At 56.9% G+C, this 19,491-nt stretch overlaps 3 protein-coding genes across 5 annotated transcripts in view; 2 read left to right on the top strand and 1 right to left on the bottom strand.

The window, feature by feature from the left end:
* The first annotated feature begins 983 nt into the window (after positions 1–983).
* Positions 984–16,301, top strand: TEAD2 (TEA domain transcription factor 2). Of its 3 annotated transcripts, none has more exons than XM_037516977.2 (13): positions 1,005–1,062; positions 2,691–2,928; positions 3,606–3,670; positions 4,384–4,446; positions 5,488–5,499; positions 5,726–5,833; positions 5,929–5,987; positions 7,757–7,821; positions 8,778–8,926; positions 12,112–12,285; positions 13,905–14,078; positions 14,979–15,131; positions 15,545–16,301. In XM_037516977.2, the coding sequence occupies exons 2-13, from the start codon at positions 2,697–2,699 to the stop codon at positions 15,656–15,658; spliced, it is 1,368 nt and encodes a 455-aa protein (XP_037372874.1). In that variant the 5' UTR covers positions 1,005–1,062; positions 2,691–2,696; the 3' UTR covers positions 15,659–16,301. The 3 variants fall into 3 exon arrangements, with proteins under 3 accessions (XP_054553273.1, XP_037372874.1, XP_054553272.1); XM_054697297.1 differs by having other exon boundaries at positions 1,054–1,102; XM_054697298.1 differs by lacking the exon at positions 5,488–5,499 and having other exon boundaries at positions 984–1,062.
* The window catches only part of CD37 (CD37 molecule), a 5,300-nt gene continuing 1,930 nt past the window's right edge, over positions 16,122–19,491 (bottom strand). Inside the window, exons 6-9 of the mRNA XM_037516976.2 lie at positions 18,998–19,102; positions 18,120–18,356; positions 17,756–17,839; positions 16,122–16,650 (exon numbers count right to left, since the gene is read on the bottom strand). Of these exons, the coding sequence (XP_037372873.2) occupies positions 16,573–16,650; positions 17,756–17,839; positions 18,120–18,356; positions 18,998–19,102 (504 nt within the window). The 3' untranslated portion in view covers positions 16,122–16,572. The remainder of the gene's footprint in view (positions 16,651–17,755; positions 17,840–18,119; positions 18,357–18,997; positions 19,103–19,491) is intronic.
* LOC119249574 (orphan sodium- and chloride-dependent neurotransmitter transporter NTT5) overlaps positions 18,841–19,491 on the top strand; it is a 23,384-nt gene continuing 22,733 nt past the window's right edge. Inside the window, exon 1 of the mRNA XM_037516975.2 lies at positions 18,841–18,925. The gene's annotated coding sequence lies outside the window, so the exon portion shown is untranslated. The remainder of the gene's footprint in view (positions 18,926–19,491) is intronic.

The following is a 19,491-nucleotide window of genomic DNA, read 5'->3' as shown; positions in this document are numbered from 1 at the left end:
GGCCGGAGCCCCCGAACCGCTAAACTTCCCGCCCTCTTCGCAAACCCCAAGTCCAGCCCTGTGTTTCACCTTCCCAGCAACTCAGGGTCAGGATTCCCTAGTCCGGACCCCAGCACGCCGCAGCTCCAGGCCCGTGAGTGTGGACACCTGGCCCCCCTCTCAGGGACCCGGGCCCGGGTCAGGCCCCTCTGCGGAGACGGCGCCCCGATCCGGGACCGCCATCCCCGCGGGTCGGCCTGCGCGTGTGGGTGTGGGGTCTGCGGCTCCGCGGGCCTCGGGAAACGCCCCCTGGTCTTGCCACGACTTTTAACCCTGGTGAGAGCCCGAGGAAACCATATCAGCAGAAATCAGCCCGAACCCTCGCCCAATCCTCAAAAATAAACGTGGGGCTGAACAGAAAAGATTCCTTTGTGCTCTTATCACTTCCACATCCAACAGATAAACTGAGGGAGTCCAGATCCCCAGCCCCCCCCATCAGTCCCAGGCCAGACTCCAGCACCCTCCTCCCGCGGGCCGGGCGGCCAGGCCCCGGCCCTTCAGCCCAGGCCCCTGCCCCCTCCCTCAGCCCCCCCAGATCCCCAGCCCCTCCTCCATCCCAGGTTGCCAGGCCCCCTCCCTCAGCCCCCCCAGATCCCCAGCCCCTCCTCCATCCCAGCTTGCCCGGCCCCCTCCCTCAGCCCCCCCAGATCCCCAGCCCCTCCTCCATCCCAGCTTGCCCGGCCCCCTCCCTCAGCCCCCCCAGATCCTAGCCCCTCCTCCATCCCAGCTTGCCCGGCCCCCGGCCCCCCCCCCAGCCCGGCTCGGGACCGCCAAACTTCCTCCTCCTGCCGGGATCCGAGCATCCGAATCCCGAAGTTTCTATCAGGCCCAATTAGACTTCACTGCTCCTTTCGCGCAGCGAAAATCCTCCCCCCAACTGTCACCGTCGGATCCCCAGTCCCTCTGTCCGGCGCCCGGGCCCGCCCCCCTCCGGTCCCTCCCACTTTTCCCAAACAAAGCTCCCCGCAACTTTCTCCCTCGCCGCGCCCCGCCCGCCCGCGGCTCCCCAGCCCTGGCCGGGAGGTAGGAAGGCGCCGGCGGGAGTCGGGGATCCTGCCTTGGGGTGTGTGAGTTGGGGTGGGAAGTTACGCGGGAGGAGTTGAGGTGTTTGCGGGACCCTCGGAGGGGCTCGCCGCTCCTTCTCGCCCTGGGGCGCGAGTTTGCGCCCCGGAGCGAGTCTGCGCGTGGGGCTGGGGCTTGGGCTGGCGTGAGGGTCTCTCGACGGGGCCTGAGCTGGGGGTGTGCGCCTGGGAGGGGGTGAAGGCCCGGGGTGCGGGTGGGAGATGGGGTGCGCGGGCCTCTGCGGCGGTGGGCGGTGTAAATGAGCAAGGACCCCGCGTTTCGGACCGAATTGGTTTGCGTGTGTCATTTTGTGGGCGCCTGCTCCCCCTGGAGAAAGGGAGCCCGGGGGGGGGGCAGAGGGAGGCCACGGTACTTTCTGGATCTTCAGCCTTGTCCCTTCGAAGGTTTGGGGCCTAGAGCAGGAAATCAGGGGGGACCTTTTTCACCCGGCTCCGCCGTCCCTTTGTCTGGCCACATGGGGGAAGGCTGGGCTGGGGTTTTGGCCTACGGGGGTCCTGAGGCAGCGCCAATGGGCTCGGCCTGGGGTCTTTGTCTGTCTGGGCCGGGACTCCAGGGTCCGAGGGCGGAGGGGGATGGGGCCCTGGGCGCTGAGGTCCTGGGAAAACCGTGCAAGACGTGGAGCCGCGAGGGAGGCGGGAGCTGACTGTATTGGAAAGTTTCCCCCGTTCCCGGCCTCCGGAAAGTCAGTGGGAACTTGAGTTGGAGCAGAGCCCACCGCGCAGGGGGAGGGGCGGGGGCGGGGCCGGACGGGGGGGCGGCGCGCCCCTGCCGGCCCCTCCCCTGATGGGGGTTGTGGGAAACTGGGGGAGGGGACGCCTGGGCCCTTTGTTCTGGCTCTCCCGATGGCTGGGCGCCCCTGCCCCCCAGCCTGTGGATCTGTGGGTGTTTCTTGGTGTCGGCTGATCTCTGCCCTTCTCGGGGTCTCTGCTCCTCTCCTTGGGTCTGTGTCCACTTCTCTCTGGGACTCTTGGTGTCTCCCCTCTCTGGGTCTCTGGCCCCCTCTTTCCCTAGGTCTCTGCCCTCCACTGCCTAGGGGTCGCTGTTCCCCTCCCGCTGGGTCTCTGTCCCCCTTTCTCTGGGGGTCCCCTCAACCTTGCTGGCCCCATGCCCCTCCTCCTCTTTGCCTCGCAGCTGCTGCTCCTATCTTAGCACCTGTTCTTGGGGTGGGACTGAGATCTCGCCTCCAGCCCCCTTCCCGGCAGCCAGGCCCCGACTCCTGTCTTTCTTAAAATCTAGTTATATTCAAAAGTTTAGCCCTCGTGGGGCCTCAGCATTAATCTGGGAACTTCAAGACTTCACTGCAACCCACACTCCCCTGGAAACTAGGAGAACAGCCTACCCCAGCCTTCCCTGAAGCCCGCCCCCTTTCTCCTCCAGCACCTGAGTCCAGGACCCCCCCTCCTCCCTCAGACCTGGGAATTGGGGCCCACAATCCCCCCTCCCTCAGACCCAGGAGTCAGGCCTCCAGCCCCCTTCCCTCCCACGCAGCCTTCTAGACCCCGAGTCCTCCCAGCCCGGAGGTTCATCTGGGTGGGTCGGGAGCCTTGCTGAGTTCTGTGTTCCTCCAGGCCCAGATGGGGGAACCCCGGGCTGGGGCCCCCCTGGACGAAGGCAGCGGCTGGACAGGAAGTGAGGAAGGAAGTGAGGAGGGCACCGGCGGCAGCGAGGGGGCTGGGGGCGATGGGGGCCCGGATGCGGAGGGTGTCTGGAGTCCCGACATCGAGCAGAGCTTCCAGGAGGCCTTGGCCATCTACCCGCCATGTGGCCGGCGGAAAATCATCCTGTCGGATGAAGGCAAGATGTATGGTGAGTGCACCCCCGCCGTGCACCCCCACCCCTGTGAGACCCCCGCTGTTAAGGATAAGAACTGGTGCTTCAGGGAAAAGAAGGTGTATCCTCACCGTGCCTCGTTGCCCACATCAGGAAAGGCCAAGCGGGCTGCTCAGGGTCACAGGGCAGAAAAGTGGTGGAGGGCCTCCCCGGTGGCGCAGCGGTTGAGCGCTGGGTTGCGAAGCTGCCCGCAGCCTCTGCAGCGCTGGTTCAATCCCCGGCTGCTCCCCGGCCACCGGAGGAGGGTCCCACATGGGGTGCAGACCTCTCCTGCCGCCCGCTGCTCCCCTCAGCGGTATACTTTGGTCCTTCTGCCTGCTCTGCTCCCTGCTCTGGCTCTGGTGAATTCTCTCACCCTCCCCTGCTTCTGACTGTACCCAGTGCATGTATGTATAAATAAATAAATAAATCTTTAAAAAAAAAAAAAAAAAAGTGGTGGAGCTGGGAGGAGAACCCGGGCAGCCTGACTCCAAAGCCTGCAGTGGTCACGCCCCCCATGCAGAGTTGGACGGGTCATACCCTCCCCCATGCTGTACCCCCCCAGCCCTACTTGCCGCAGGCTTCTAGGAACCCTTGTTTCCCTTCTCCCCGGTGTCCTTTCTCTTGGGAAGTTCTGCTGAAGGTCTGACTCTGCTCCATCTTTGATTCCTCAGGTCGGAATGAACTGATCGCCCGCTACATCAAGCTGAGAACCGGGAAGACCCGAACTCGCAAACAGGTCTCTGGACTGACGGGGGTGGGTGGGCTTCCGTCTGGGCCAGGCTTGTCTTCTCTGGGCAGCTTCCGGCTCAAGGAGGGTCTGATTCATGTGCTGTGGGTTTTCTTTGCACCTTTGTGCGGGTGCTCTCATGGTGCCTGTTTCTTATAGTTCTCGAAGTTGCTTTAGAACCAGAGTAAGAAAGAGGCTCCCTGGTGGCCCAGGAGTTAAGTCTCAGCACTGTCACCTCTAGGGCCTGAGTTCAATCCCCGGCCAGGGAGCTGACCCACAGGGGCGCAGCAGACCTCTCCTGTCTCCCCCCTGTGCCCCTCAGCAGTGTTTCAGTAGATCTGCCTGTTCTGCTCCCCACTCTGTCTCTAGTGAATCCTCTCACCCCCCACACCTCTGGCCTGCACCCCAGTTCTTCTGTGTATAAATAAATAAACGTTTTAAGAAAGAAAATAGGCCCAAAGAGTAAGAAAGACTAAAGAGAGTGAAAGAGAGACGAGCTGGGAAGGGAAGGGAGTTCCGGGTTTGCTGGGGCTGGGGGAGGTCAGTAGTGTCAGCGGGAGGAGAGGCCTTTATGGGGACATGTGTGTCCCCTGCTGCTGAGATAGTGGGTGTGTTCTGGGTTTGTCTTCCTGTTCCAGCAGCTCCCCGGTACCTGGAGGTGGGGGAGGGCAAACAAGGACGAGTGACTGTGGCCTCAATCTGCTTCTCCCCGCTCCCTCCAGGTCTCTAGTCACATCCAGGTTTTGGCCCGAAGGAAATCGAGGGAAATCCAGTCCAAGCTCAAGGTAAGGACCAGGGCGGGGACCCAGAGAGAGGAGGACAGAGACCCAGAGAGGCCTGGACTGGGGGCAAAGACCCAGAGATAGAGACAGAGTCACACGAAGAAGCAGACACAGCAGAAGAGCAGAGACCCAAGGTGGGGAGGGGTGGGTGGGTGCACTGAAGCCCAGAGGAGGGGGCTGGGGCCCGGAGAAAGGCCCTGGGAAGGGTAGGGAGAGATTCCTAAGGGACAGATTTAGCCTAGGACAGAGGAAGGGTGGGCGACGGGCCTGCCGCTGGCTGCTGCTGTCCTCCCCCCCAAGTCTCCTCCACCTGTGTCTCCTCTGCCTCTCCCTGGCGTCCGCCTGGCTCTTTCCCTTCCAGCCTCTACGGCTCTCGCTTCACCTCCTTCTGCCGCATCTTCCCACGTCCCAGATCACGCGCCCCGCCTGATCTTCCGCGTCCAGAAATCTTCCTTTGCTTTCAGAGCTTTTCATATCCCTTTCCCTTTTTTCATCCTCTGCGTTTCCTGTTCCCTCTTGGTCTGAGAGCCTCCCTTTCTGCCTCTCTGGGCATGAGGTTCCTTCTGCCTCTGCCTTTGGATTCAGGGGCCATCATTTCCTGTTCTTTTTTGTATCCAGAAGCCTCCCCTTCCTTTCTCTCTCAGTCTAAAAGCCTCCATTTCCGGCGTTTTCTGGAGCTGCCTGTTCCCAGGCTGTCCTCTCTGGGCGAGACAGTGTTCACCGCCTTTTCCCTGGGTCTCTGGGTCTGAAATTCTCATTTCCTGTGGCCCGTGGTTCTGGAAACCTTCACTTCCGCGCCCTTTCATGACCTAGAAACCCTCATTACTGTCTCTTATGCTGGGCCTGGAAATCCCCTTTCCTCTCTAAGCCTGGACAGCTCAACTTCTTGTCCCATATTCATCCCATTCTCCCCCTTCCTCCCTTTGCTCAGCTTGGGGGGGTGGGGTAGGGTTTAGGAGGGTAGGAAGATCCAGGGTCCAGGCCTCATGTCCTAAGTCATGTTCTCTTTCCTCCTTTGCACCCACCCCCTACCCCCCCGGGCAGGCCCTGAATGTGGTAAGTCCCTCTGCCCATCTCCCACCCACCCCCTGACCCCAGACCTTTCTGAGGAGGCCAGGAAGGCCAGGGGGGCTATAGCCAGTGGGATTGGGACCCTCCCCCAACCCTTCGCCTTGGCTCCCCAAGTGCATCTCCCCAAACTCACCACCGCCTTGCCATTGTCCCACCCTTGACACGTCGACTGGGACGCCCCACTAACATGTACCTCCAAATTTTCCTCCAGGACCAGGTTTCCAAAGACAAGGCTTTCCAGACCATGGCCACCATGTCCTCGGCCCAGCTCATCTCGGCACCTTCCCTGCAGGCCAAACTGGGTCCCACTGGTCCTCAGGTGGCCTGAGTCCAGATCGTGGGGCTCGGGCTGGAGGGGTGGGCCATGATTTCGATTGGGGGCTGACTGACCCCTCTTTTTCATCTCTTTTCCAGGCCTCTGAGCTCTTCCAATTTTGGTCTGGGGGCTCTGGATCCCCATGGAATGTTCCAGAGTGAGTACTTTCTGTTTTGCCTCAGACTCCCTTTCTGTTTTGCCTCAGTCCCCTCCCCTTGACTATCCTCACCCCACCGTCCAGCTCCCACCTACCTCGGGACACAGATTCTGGAGCCAGGCTCTCTGGGTTTGCATTCTAGGGAGGTGGCGATGGAGCTGAGTGCTGGGTCTGAGCTGGGGTAGAGAAAGATGGGGCGAGGGAGTGAAGAGGAGGAAGAAGGACAGGCTGAGAAAGATGGGAGGTGGGGACAGTGACAGGGGCCTGTGGATGTGTACCCTGGCGGGGTGGGGAGAGGGTTGGGGAATCAGGGAGCTCATCGCTGGATTTGAGGACTGTCAGGGGCCTGGAGGACATCCCAGGGGATAATGGTTTCCCAGTGAGACTGCACGGCAGGGGTTCATGGACAGGTTCATCCTCATCCCAGATCGCTGTTCTTGGGCCTGAGGGGAGAGGAGCGTTCCTTGTCCTCTCGCAGAGTCTGAAGGAAGAATATGGGTCCCAGAGCTACAGCGGAGTGTCCCCTAGGCTGACTGGTTGTGTTTCTGCCTGTAAGAACAGAAACGGGCCCCAGAGGTTCATGGGAAGTATAGTTTCCAGTCCAGAGAGGCGCTGATGGACACAGGCTGGGTGTCAGTAGGTCAGTGTGCCCTTAGGACTGGGAAGCAGCACTGGTCAGCGTGTTGCCCAACAAAGAGTGAAGGCCTTGGAATCCAGGGTGGGAGAGAAGAAAGTTTGCTGGGTAGGTGGGATACAGGGCTGCTGCTGCTGGCAAGGGTCAGAGCAAGTCCCTTGGGGGATGATGGAACCTTAGGTTTGCAAGGGGGGCTGAGCTGGAAGCCTTGCTGTGGACACTGAGGTTCCCCCTTTCATGAAACTGAGTGTCAGATGGCTCAGGTGAATGATAATTATGTTATATAGCAACACAAAATTGAAGAGTGTGCCAAGCATCATGAAGAATAGGTTCTGAGGTGAGAGAGAGAAATCTGGGAGGTTCTCTGAGGTGGTAACATTGAAGCTGAGTAGGACTTAACCAGGTCCTATTATAATTCATACAGGGCCTTTGAGGAGGTGACAGCTGAGCAGTGGCCCTGGTGCTGTGGGCTTCTCTTGTTACATATGGTCATTTAAATTACTTAAAATGAAATAAAATTTGAAAAATTCAGTTCCTCAGGCACCCCAGGCCATGTTAGGGTTCAGTGGCTACATGTCACGTGCCCATGTGGCACATGTGGCCTGTGGTTCCTGTATTAGACTGTGCAGATAAACTTGTCTGTCCACTTCCCGAAAGTTCTTTGGAACAGTTGTGTTTTAGATTCTGTTGTGTTCCCTGCCCACCCCCACCTCTGGTTTGATGTTCCATGTCCTGAACTGGTCGTTTTCTCCCACGGTTCAGTCTCCCCTTTCTCCAAGTTTCCTTTTCTTTGTGTTTTTTTTCCACCTCTTGAGATGATTTCTGTTCTCTTTCTGCCATTTTGTGAGAGGTACCAAAATATCACCATCATGACCAGAGTTTTTGTGGTTGGGACTGACCCGTGTTCAGGCTCAGGCTTCATGACTTTGAATGGATTAATTGACCCTTGTGTGTCTCAGTTTCCCTCTATGCAAAATGAGAAGAGTAGTGATTTGCATCTGCCTCATGGGCTGGGCAGCTTTCATGAAATTGTGCGCATCGTGTCAGCACAGGGGTCGGCGTGTGGTGGCTCTTTGGTAAATGCACAATTAGCATCTTCCCTTCTTGCTGACCTCCACCCTCCTCTTTCCCTCAGTGTGAAGCCATTCTCACAGACACCATTCTCCTTGTCACTGACTCCCCCATCTACTGACCTCCCAGGTAAGAGTGTTCTCCACTTCCTCTTGTCTCCCCCTCTCTACCACCTTTTCTTTAACCTTCCACAGGGCACGTGTTCTTACTGAATTCTAGCCCTGTGGCAGGGCATGTGGGGGTATAGAAAGATGAGTGGGTTTATGGTCTACCACTTCCTGGCCTATGGGACCATGGGGGAGTTGTATCAGTCAAGATTTTTTTAGTTGCAAATGACAAATCAACTTAGAGGACAAAAAAGGGAATTTATTGCTTCAGGTAGCTGATATTTCAGAAGTTATGGGTTCAGGAATGGCTGGATCCAGGAGCTTGAAATGGTAGTAACAGGACTTCCTCAGCTCTGCTTTCTTCTGGGGGTGGTTTCATTTATAGGCAGGCTCTGCCCACCTAAGAACAAAGATGGTTTCCAGAAGTCCCTGATGACTTCACTCACATTGGTGAAAGAGCACTTTTAGTTTCCATGGATTCATAAATTTGGAATGCTTTTGGCTGCAAGTTACAGAGTACCCAAGTAAATAATGCTTTAAATAATATAGGCTTTAATGATTTCATATAACCAAAAGTCTGAAGGTGGGTTGTACCTGAAGGTGGTGCAGCTGCTTAGCAATATTGGAATTGGCACTGCTATAGGTCTCTTGGCCTCTATCTTATTGTCCTAAGATGACTTTTGTGACTCCAAGCATCATGTCCCAACCAGGACTTGGCCAGGGCCAAAGCTTTCTCCTCCCAAAGTTCTGTCTTTTTCATTCAGGAAGAAACTCCTTCCCAGAAGCCCCCCAGCAGATTTCCCCTAACGTCTCATTGGCCAGAACTGTGTCACATGGCCACCTCTAGCTGCAAGGGAGGCTGGGAAAGTGAGTATTTAGCTTTTTCAGCTTCTAAGTAGAGGCAGGCAAGAGAGAACAGTGCTTGATACAGTCAATAAATGTTAGCAATTTTTATTGTTCTTTCTTCTTTCTCTCTAGGGTACGAGCCCCCCCAAGCCCTCTCTCCTCCAGCCCTGCCCCCGCCTGCCCCATCACCCCCGGCCTGGCAGGCTCGGGCCCTGGGCACTGCCCGGTTGCAGCTGGTGGAGTTCTCAGCCTTTGTGGAACCACCGGATGCAGTTGACTCTGTGAGTGCAATGGTAACATAGTCACTGGGCAGGATTGGCATGTGGAGGGTTATAGGAAGGGAAAGCTTAAAGCAGTGCTTGTCAAACTTGAGCACGTATCAGAATGACAGGGAGGGCTTGTTAAGACAAAGATGGCTGGGCCCTACCGCCAGAATTTCTGATCCAGTGAGCCTGCTACGGGGCCGGAGAATTTGCATTTCTAACAAGCTCCCAGTTGTCAGTGCTACTGGTCCCTGGACCACACTTTGAGAACTACTTAAAGGAACTGGAAGATCATGAGCTCTTAGTTTGGGAAGGTCAGAGGGATGGTCATTCATTCATCATGCATTTTGGAGTGCCTACCCTTTGCCAGGATTTGTGGTGAATACTGGGAATCTGGAAAGGTGAATCTTGTCTCTAGATTCAAGTTTTTCCTGGCTTAGGATGGAGACATATTTTATTCGGGTGAACTGACTATTAAAAGAATAACCTGTGGGACTGAACACCGTGGAAGTTTCTTACTCATAATATTTTCATGTTAAGCAGGAGCCTTCCACAAGGCGATTTAGGATATCCAGGTTCCTTCCATTTTGTAACTGCCATTTTCTGGGGCTTCAGAATCTGCTGCTGGATTCTCTGCATCTGGGCAGCAGATGGTGGGAGGGCGAGAGTCAAGAATTGTGCAGGAGGTTTTATGGGTCTGGCTTTGAAGAGGCAGGGATCAGATCTGCTCATATCCAATTGGCCAGAACTTAGTCATGTGATCATACTGAACTGCAAAGGAGCCTGGGAAATGTAGTCTCACTGGGTGAATGGGAACTGGGATCTGTGAACACAAAGCAGTCTCTGCCTTAGTCCCACAAGCACCAATTTCTATATATGGTGGTTCTGGTAAACTCCAACTCAGATCAGATTAAGGGCCTCCCTGGCGCAAGGGGTTAAGCACCGCACTATGAAGCAATCCGCAGCCTCTGCAGCACGAGTTTGATCCCCGGCCTTGCCAGGGAGCAACCCACATGACGCAGCAGACTTCTCCTGTCTCGCGCGCTGCTCCCCTCAGCAGTGTATTTCAGTCAGTCTGCATGTTCTGTTCCCCACTCTGTCTCTGGTGAGTCCTCTCACCCCCCGCATCTCTGGCCTGTGCCCCAGCTCTTGTATGCATAAATAAATCTTTAAAAACAACAAAAACGCTCCCATCTTTCTGGAGCAAATGCCACAGTCCTTCACTTGCCTGGAAGTCTCTGTGATCTGATCCCTGCTCCTGCTCTGTCTGTGCTCCCCCACCCTCGCACACCTGCTCACTCTGACCCAGCCACCCTGGCCTGGCCTACTTGTTCTTTCTGAAACACACCAGGATCGCACCTGCCTCAGGACCCTTGCACCTGCTGTTCCTGCTTTCCCCAGCTAGCCACATTTCTCTCTCCCTCCATTTATTCAGGCTTTAGCTTGATGATCTTCTCAGATGTGTTTTCTAAACCACCTTATAGAATATACCAGCTGACATCACTCTCAACCACGTCACTGTGCTTTCAGCTGCTGCTGTTGCTGCTGTTTTTTTTTTTTTAAAGATTTATTTATGCATACAAGAGCTGGGATAAAGGCCAGAGATTGCGGGGGGTGAGAGGATTCACCAGAGACAGAGTGGGGAGCAGAACAGACAGACTGACTGAAATACACTGCTGAGGGGAGCAGCGGGGAGTCAGGAGAGGTTTGCTACACCATGTGGGTCAGCTCCCTGGTGGGGGATCAAACTCGTGCTGCAGAGGCTGTGGATTGCTTCATAGTGCAATGCTTAACCCCTTGCACCATCAGGGAGGCCCATTTTTTTTTTCTTTATTAAGCTTTTTTTCATAGCTTGTATCACTCTGAAATTTATATTATCTGTGGATTGGTTTTTAAAATTTTTCTGTCGGGCCTGCTCTGGTGGTACAGGCATTAAAGACAGCACTGTCGGGCTGTTACCAGCCACTGAAGCATGTGTTCGATCCCCAGCCAGGGAGCTGACCCATATGGCGCAGCAGATCTCTCCTGTCTCGCCTGCTGCTCCCCTCAGCAGTGTATTTCAATGGATCTGCCTGTTCTGCTCCCCAGTGAGAGGTGAATCCTCTCACCCCCTAGCACCTCTGGCTTACACCCCAGTTCTTGTATGCATAAATAATTAAATCTTTAAAAATAAAATAAAATAAAATTTTCTGTCTCTGCCAGTAGTCTTTGAGCTCCATGATGTTAGGGATTTTGCTTGTAGCCCCAGAGCCCAGAATAGTGCTTCTTGCTACATGTCTTGAGTAATAGTCAGTGTCTGCTGGGACAGGAGAAGCTCAGGTTTTTTTGGGAAAATAGAGGAGAAATTCTACCTGAGGAGTCAGTGAAGGCTTCCCTGGCATGACAACATTTGAGTTGGACTTTGAGGGTTGTCTAAGAGTTTGCCATATACAGAAATGGATGTTCCAGGGACAGAGATGGGAACAGCATATTTTCAGAGAAACTATAAGTATGGTGGGCGCTGGTGAGACTGAAGATAAGTGGGCCAATGCCAATTCTGTAGTTGGCATTATCAAGCTGAAGGTGATGGGCAAACATGGAAAAGGTGGGGAGAGAGTCTATCCAATTGCTATCAAGGGAGGCTTCCAGGCAGAGGCAGATTTGGATGGATTTGGACCTGGAAAGATGGAGGGAGGGTTTCTGGATGTGGACAAGAAGTGGTGAGAACGGGGACAGATAGGGAATTTTGATGTGGGCCATGTGGTCTCCTACCCGTCCATCCGTCATCCATGCATCCAATTCTTCTTTCTTCCCTTCCTGCCCCCACCCCTCTTCCCATGACTGAATGTCGTGAACATGCAGTACAGGGCCAGCCATGGGAGAAGTGTGAGCACAGGAGGGCCAGGGAGCCATGAGAGGAATGCACTGGAGAAGAGCAGCAATTGGAGGCTGGGAAGCCAGGGCGGAGGCTAGGATGAGGGTGAGAGAGGACAGGGCTGCGGGGATGGAGAGCAGGGGACAGGGTAGGGATTTGGAGCAGGAGAGACAGACGTGGGGACTGAGATGGCACCGTGGGGCAGCAAGGAGTGGGGCATTGCCTGGGGTTGTGGGGCCCAGAGTAAGGTGGACAGTGTGGGATGGCATGAGGGTGTGGGATGGGCTTGGGCACAAGGGCCGGGCGCCCAGCCCCCTTCCCCTCCTCACCTTCGGCTGACCCTTCTCAGTACCAGAGGCACCTGTTCGTACACATCAGCCAGCACTGCCCCAGCCCCGGCGCGCCCCCTCTCGAGAGCGTGGATGTCCGGCAGATCTATGACAAGTTCCCGGAGAAGAAGGGCGGCCTGCGGGAGCTGTATGACCGAGGCCCCCCTCACGCCTTCTTCCTGGTCAAGTTCTGGGTGAGTGCCACCACCACAACCCAGTGCGCTTATTCGTCACATGGCCGCCCAGCTAAGACCAAGCAGGTCTTACTTAGACCTAGGCCTAGACCTAGTCCTCATGGCTCAAAGTCAGTTCCCTTTGCCACAGAGGACACCGAGGAGTTTTGCTCCTGGGGCAGGGTGGACACAACCCACAGTTGTGTGACTGAGATGACCCTGGGGGTTGGCGAGTGAGGATTCAGCTACCTGCGCCCCAGCAGCCCACACCAAGCTCTGTGGCCAAGGAATGGCCCCCGCCTTGCTTCTAGGGAAGGGTGTCATAGAGAGTTTGGCCTGTAAAGGTTGGGTTCCACCACACTCTGCTTGAGGAAGTGGTTGAAAGAGCTGGAGGGTGACTTTGTAAAATTCTGTATTTATTGAGCAGGCATTTATTATGCACTTACTGTGTGCAGGTCCTATGCCATCTGACCCAGAGGGGCCACACTGGATCTTTCTAAGGCCTGTTTAGTTTGCTATCCAGTATAATGACACTATAGGGGTTCAATGGAGGGTGTGAATATTTAGGGCTGGTTAACCAGTGGTAACCAGGGCCGTGGGAGGATCTAATCTCTGAAAAGGATGTCTGCTGAGGACTTGAAGTTCATTGACCTTCCCAGGCCTGAGGTTACCATGGTTATGAAGCACTGTGGTGAAGTAGGGGCCTAGCCTGCTCTGGAGATGTGCTGCAGAGGTTCTAAGCTTGTTAGGCTTAAGACAGGCCTTACCAGATCCCAGGCCCAGAGAGAGGAGACCCTCCAGAGGCCCATCCTGTGAGTGGATACAGGGCAATGGCTGGTTTGACTTCATAAGACCCTTTTGGCCCTGTGAGAAATGGCGTTAGACCTTTGACGAGAGGACTAAATCACCCGGGAGAGTAACCTGGTCAAGTTAGCAACTAAAGTTAGCAAGAGGAAGGGCCCTTCCTCCCCAAGGCCACCAAGGAGCTCAGACCAAAGATGTGACAAGGCCTGAGGCTTCCTTAGGCCCGGCTTCACCTAATAGTCTTCCCACCTGGTCTGGGATCATGGAAGGCTCTGGCTTGTGAGAATCAGCTGAAAGGGCTCAGAACGTCCTGGAGGGGAGTCAGACTTCCCCAAAGGCCCCCAAGCCCTGTTGCAAGGATGGAAATGCGTAGCAACTGGTGTTGTCAACCTGAGGACCTTCCTCCTTAGGAGCTAGGCTCTTTAAGGGGTGAGATTCTTGAGTTGGGCACTTCAGGGGAAGAAATTGAAATTCCAGGGTTCTTTTGGTGGGGGGAGCTCATGGGGAGACAGGATCAGGACCATTTTGGGGACCTAGGCCAAGTCAGACTCAAAGGGCTCTGAAGGCATATGGAGGGTTCTGCAGGAACGAGAGGGGCCACACGTAGGGGTTGCTGAAGTCTGGCGTTCGGGGCTTATATGGGATTAGGGGATGTCCTTGGACCCAGAGCCAGCAGTGTTCAAAAGGGGCGTCTTCTTCAGAATCTGGCCTGTGGAGAGGCGGGCAACGGCAGGGCAATGAGGCAGAGTGCATTGAGGCCCTGGGGCAGAGTAGAAGCCTTCCTCGCTCTTGTCCAGGGTTGTCTCCTCCCACTAACCTGTGCTCCCCTCCACCAGGCGGACCTGAACTGGGGCCCGAGTGGCGAGGAGGTGGGGGCCAGCGGCAGCAGCGGTGGCGGCGGTGGCGGCTTCTATGGTGTGAGCAGCCAGTATGAGAGTCTGGAGCACATGACCCTCACCTGCTCCTCCAAGGTCTGCTCCTTCGGCAAGCAGGTGGTGGAGAAGGTGGAGGTGAGGCTGGAGGGCTGGAGCTCTGGGCGGGTAAGCGCCCCTCACCTGCCATTGCGCACCAGGAGCCAAGACAGGCATTTGGGGAGGCTGCTTGGGAGGATGGGGTGGTGTCTAGCCTCGGGGGGTCTGATGCTGGGCTTAGGGCTAATGGGGAGTTCCCACATCACACGGGGGCTCCCTTGATCAGTCCAAAGGTAATGTGGGGGCAACATTTAGAGTGAGGAAGATTCAAAAGCTCTGGATAGGAGGGAGTCTGCTGGACAGGGGGTGTAATGGTCAGGCTTAAGGTTTCTTGAGGTCTTGAGTTCAGAGAATATAGAGTTTATTTTTTATTTATTTATTTTTTTAAAGATTTATTTATGCAGCTGGGGTACAGGCCAGAGTGCAGGGGGTGAGAGGATTCACCAGAGACAGAGTGGGGAGCAGAACAGGCAGACTGCCTGAAACACACTGCTGAGGGGAGCAGCAGGCGAGTCAGGAGAGGTCTGCTGCGCCATGTGGGTCAGCTCCCTGGCCCTGGATTGAACTCGTGCTGCAGTGGCTGCAGATAGCTTCATAGTGCTGAGACTTACCCCCTTCTACCACCAGGGAGGCCCCAGGGCATAGAGCTTAGAGATGTCATTCACGGAGGGATCTATGGAGAACCTGAGCATGTCTGAGGCCCTGGAGGTTTCAGAGCGTAGCTGTGTCAGACCGGAGGTGCCCTGGTTTGCAGACTCAGCGAATCTGCGTTTGTTGGTTCCCGAGGGCTCAGAGTCCCGTCTCTGGTCACTGCAGATGGGGCAGTGGAGGGGACATGGCAGTGGCGAGTGGGCAGCATCTGAGAGGCGCGGAGCAGGGCTTCGTTCTTGGCTGACCCTGTCTCAGCCATGGCTTTCCCCACTCCCCCACCCGGGTCAGACGGAGCGCGCCCAGCTGGAGGACGGGCGCTTCGTGTACCGCCTGCTGCGCTCACCCATGTGCGAGTACCTGGTGAACTTCCTGCACAAGCTGCGGCAGCTGCCCGAGCGCTACATGATGAACAGTGTCCTGGAGAACTTCACCATCCTCCAGGTGCTGCTCCGGGGCTCCACCCACTCCCGACCCTTGGCCCACGGACCCTTTCGCCTAGGGAACCCACCCTGTGGGGCCCCGAAGTTGACCCTTAGCTTAGGGGGTGTGGTGGGGACTCACCAGAACTGGCCTGGAGGACACCCCACCGTGCTTCCTCAGCTTAGCAACAGGGACCTGACTTAAGCAGGGAACTGGATAGGGTGGGATCCCCTTTAACTTTGGGGGATGTGCAGAGGTGGGGACCCCGTTGGGCCTTGTAGCATGGTCCACCATCTGATGTGAGGTCATGCTGGGCATCCCTTCTACCTGGGGAATGGGACACGGTGGGGACCTGTTGCCTGGATCTGTCCAGATACCTTAGGGTCCTTGCGGCCCCTCCCAGGGATAAGCCCCTCTCCTGGTCTCCTTGGCAGGTGGTGACAAACAGAGACACCCAGGAGCTGCTCCTTTGTACTGCCTACGTCTTTGAGGTCTCCACCAGCGAGCGGGGGGCTCAGCACCACATTTACCGCCTGGTCAGGGACTGAAGGGGGGCCCCAGAACTGGCTCACCCCTGGAAGACCCTCCAGCTCGCCACACGTCTTATTTGGGAAGGGGGCTGTGGTGAAGGGGGACTGCTCGCCGTCAGAGGAGCTGAGTGAAGAAAGGGTCCATCAGGCCTCACCAGAGTGTCTGGAAGGACCGCTCACCCTAGAGCACTGGGAACGGGAGACAGGAGTGAGACACCCCGAGGCACAGCAACTTGCCTCTCTGGCTCCTATGGGTGCCCACTTCGTTCTGGATGTTTTGGGGGCTCTTGTTATACATCGGCTTATGCCCCCCTTGGTTTTTCAGCTCCTCCCTGTTCTGTCTCCCCCTACCACCTCCCCCTACCCCCATCTGTGACCCTGATATTGAAGGTTAACCCTTTCTATGCAGGAGCAGAGCCAGATGGGCCCTGGAAATATTTTTTTTTAATATAACAAGAGATATTTATAAGTGGGTGTTAGGGTTGTGACTTTTTCTCAGCTGGGCATGGAGCAGGGTGAGGCTTTTCCATCTCGTCTCTTCTCCCTGAGCCACTGGCTAGACTGTTGCTTCCCTCTCCCTCCCACAGAATGTTGGTTTGTGTTCTGACAGAGGATAAAGCTATTTTACCAAAACACAGGGGATTTATTTGAGCTTGGGGTGGGGAAATCACCTTGTGGGAGGGGGGTGATGAGTCAAGGAAATGAGGTTATCTTTGGGGGCAGGAAACTGGTGGCCGGAAGCCCCAGGTCCTGGGGGAGAGGAGAGGGGACAGCAGTGGGGCTGGCAGACACCTGGGTTCCCAGGGGAGTGAGAAGGCAGAGGGCTCAAGGGCTGGGGGCAAACTAGATATAAAAAAATTATTTACAGGCGGTGGCCACGTGTGCAGGGCTGGGTCTTGGGGAGGGCAGGGTCGGGTGGGGTGTGGGGAGGCCTAGCGGTACCGAGCGAGGCGGTCGTAGACTTGGTCCAGGTTTCTGCACAGGAATATCGACAGCATCATGAAGCTGAGCTAGAGAGAGAGAGATGCGGTCAGAGAGGGCGAGAGGGGCTGCTGGTGGTGGTGATCGCGGTGGCCCTGGTGGTAGCGTCCTTGATTTCGATGGTCCCAGGTGAAAAGTGCCGGGGGTGGGGCTAGGGAAAGACAAGGCAGCGGATGGGGAGAGGGTCTCCTGTGGGATGAAGGAAGAGGTCGAAATGGGGGGGGGGTAGCCAGAGAGACCTGCACCTGCTTGTGAAAATGGAGCCACGGAGGGGAGTTTGGGTTTGGGTTTAGGGAAGGGAGTCTGGGGGAAGATAAGGAAGGTGGAGATGTGGTGGAGATCAGGGTGGAGGGGCAGGAGGGCCATGACCAGGGAGGAGTGGGGGCAGAGTTGGAGCGGGAGGGGGAACCCAATGGCATGCAGCGCCCGTCTAGAATTTGGGAGAGTGCCACCCGGAGCAAGCGCAGGTTCCTTTATTGAGGCTCATCTGCCTCCCCCTCTGTCTCTGCTTCTAATTCTGTCTTGCCCTCCAATTCCACTTCGACCTCCATCTGCGCGCCCACGCTTCGGGCCTCAGGTTGTTCCTCCTCTTGATTCCAAAGCGTCCAGGGCCCCAGGGCCATGGGCAGCTTACCCTGCGGGGCCTTGTCTCCCCAATTGGGGCAGGCATCCGCCATGCCCCAGCCACCCCACAGAATGCCGCTGCGCCCGCTGCTGCTCTGCGCACCATAGCGCCCGGTGCCGCCATCAGCGTTCGGGCTGGGCCCGGGGCTCGAACCGTCGGCACCCGGGGCCTGAGGCTGGGGATCCCGGTGGAGGGCGCGGCGCGGTAGTAGCAGGCTCAGCCCAGCCACACTCAGCTGCGGGGAAAGGGGAGGGACTCTGCGGCGAATAGCAGTAGGCTGGTCCCCCAAGAAGGGCCAATGGGAGCCTCGCAAGGAAGGGGCGGGGGTCACGCCTGTTTCCCGGGTGCAGCCCAATCAGGGCCCAAGGGGGTGGGCGGCAGGCGGGCTGGGGCGGCGGGCGCTCTGTGACGCACGCGCTTTTCGCAGAGAACGGGAAAGCGCGCGATTTGGGGCGAGGCCGTCTCGGGGTAGGAGAGCCGGGCGCGAGCGGGGCCGGGGCCACATTCACCTCGAGGAGGCCGACGCCCAGACAGATCCCCACTATGGAGATGAGGTTGTTGTGCAGCCACTTCTGGAGACTTCGCGCACAGCCCTGGGGGGAGAGGAAAGATGAACGGTAGGGCTCACGCTGGGATTTGCCCGCGAGCCCGGCCCCCCGTTTTCAGCCCGGCCCGCTTCCCTGGCTGTTTGGGTTCTCTGTTCTCCCCGCTTCACCCCCGGGCGTCAACATTACAAGTCCCGTCCTTCCGCAGGCCCCGCCCCTGCAGACCCCGCCCCCGCGCCTCCTAGCCCCGCCCCCGCTCGCAGACCACGCCCCGGTGGGCTCGACCCCTCGCGGGCTCCGCCCCTTTCTAGCTGCTCCGGTTCCAAACCTCGGGGTAGATGTGGCTGCTTGCGGGGACCGTGCAAAGGTCTGTGCTGTGTTGGGGCCGCGCCAGTGGTTGGAACCGGCTGAGCTGGGGGAAGGAGATGTTGTCGAAGATGGTGGAGTTGTTGGTCAAAGATGAGTTAAAGCAGGAGCAGGGGACGCGGTGCACTTCCGACTCGTTGCTGCCGGGGGTGGACATCGGCAGCCAGTCCTCTGGAGAGTTCCAGCCGCAGCAGCGCAGCTGGGAGAGGCACACGCGTTAAGGCGACAGGGACTGGAGGGGTGCAAGCAGGTGATGGCCAACGGGGCACTGAGTGATGGTCATATTGGGGAGTAAGGGCTAAGCGGTGAATGCAGGGTGGGGGGCGCTGGGCTGGGCTGGGGTCACGACAGGGCCAGGACCAGGATCAGAAGTTAGGGGGACGTCGGTGTGGAGAGATGAATCACAAATCCCTGTGTCCTAGGACTGGGGAAAACCACTATGGACAGATGATTGGGCAGTGCAATTCAGCCTGAGGCCGGGAACAGGCGAATGGCCTGGAAATGGAGACTCACATGGGCCAGGTATCCTGGGAATTAGAGTCATTATGGGGTAAGGAGTGGGGTCACACAAGAGCCTTAGGTCTGAGCGCAGAGGCTTGTCGAGGTGATGGGTGGGGCCACTCCCAGGGTCTGGGGGCTGAGGGAATGGCTCCAAAGTAAGGGGGGGGGTTACATCACCCCGTGGCAGGAGGTGGGACAGGTGGGTAGGGTTTTTTTTCAGGGTCCTGCAGCTGGCATCCTGGCTACGTGGTGTGGAGTTTCCTTAAGGTAGGGTGAAGTCATGTCATGGTCCCAGAATAGAGGGAGCGGCACACTTGGGGTGACTGGGGTCTCACACACCTGGAACTGCACATAGTCCCAACTCTCTTCTGCCTCGGTGTCCTCTGGGTTCGTGCGATAGTTCTGGATAGTCTCCATCACGATGTCCTTCACCTTGCGCTCCAGCTGAGAGCCCAAAAGGAAAGCTGGACCCTTGCTCACCTCTCCACCCCCGTTTGCCCCATCCATTCCAGCTGCTTCCCGCTTATCTCAGCCCAGAGGGGCCCATTTAGGCATCTATGTCAGCCTCAGTTCCTCGCTGAATGGCCAGCTGGATCTGTGTCCCAACTCTTTCTGCCTCTCTCTCTCTCTCTGCCAGTTCCTACCATAGACCATTATTTCTCCCACTGCCTCCCACTTAGTCTTTATCTCTTCTTGGAGATTTCTGCTGCCTTTTCTCTCCTTTCCTTGAGCTCTCGGCCCCTCGTGCTATGCCTTTCTTCCTTTATCCACATGGATGTGTCTTCATCTGACTCTCCTGGTCTCCAGCTCCTCTGCACCTCCCTGCCTAATCA

Source organism: Talpa occidentalis, unplaced genomic scaffold, assembly GCF_014898055.3.
Source record: "Talpa occidentalis isolate TD23 unplaced genomic scaffold, MPIMG_talOcc4v2.1 talOcc4.17, whole genome shotgun sequence".
Classification (NCBI taxonomy): Eukaryota; Metazoa; Chordata; class Mammalia; order Eulipotyphla; family Talpidae; genus Talpa; species Talpa occidentalis.
The sequence above is the reverse complement of the archived record's forward strand: the minus strand, read 5'-3'. Positions and strand labels throughout refer to the sequence as shown.

What these genes read in the sequence shown, in the direction of transcription:
- TEAD2 (XM_037516977.2), top strand. Translation starts at nt 2,697, where the DNA reads ATGGGGGAACCCCGGGCTGGGGCCCCCCTGGACGAAGGCAGCGGCTGG. An exon ending in GGATGAAGGCAAGATGTATG is followed by an intron (nt 2,929 to 3,605) that starts GTGAGTGCACCC and finishes TTGATTCCTCAG; the next exon opens with GTCGGAATGAACTGATCGCC. An exon ending in TCTTCCTGGTCAAGTTCTGG is followed by an intron (nt 12,286 to 13,904) that starts GTGAGTGCCACC and finishes CCCCTCCACCAG; the next exon opens with GCGGACCTGAACTGGGGCCC.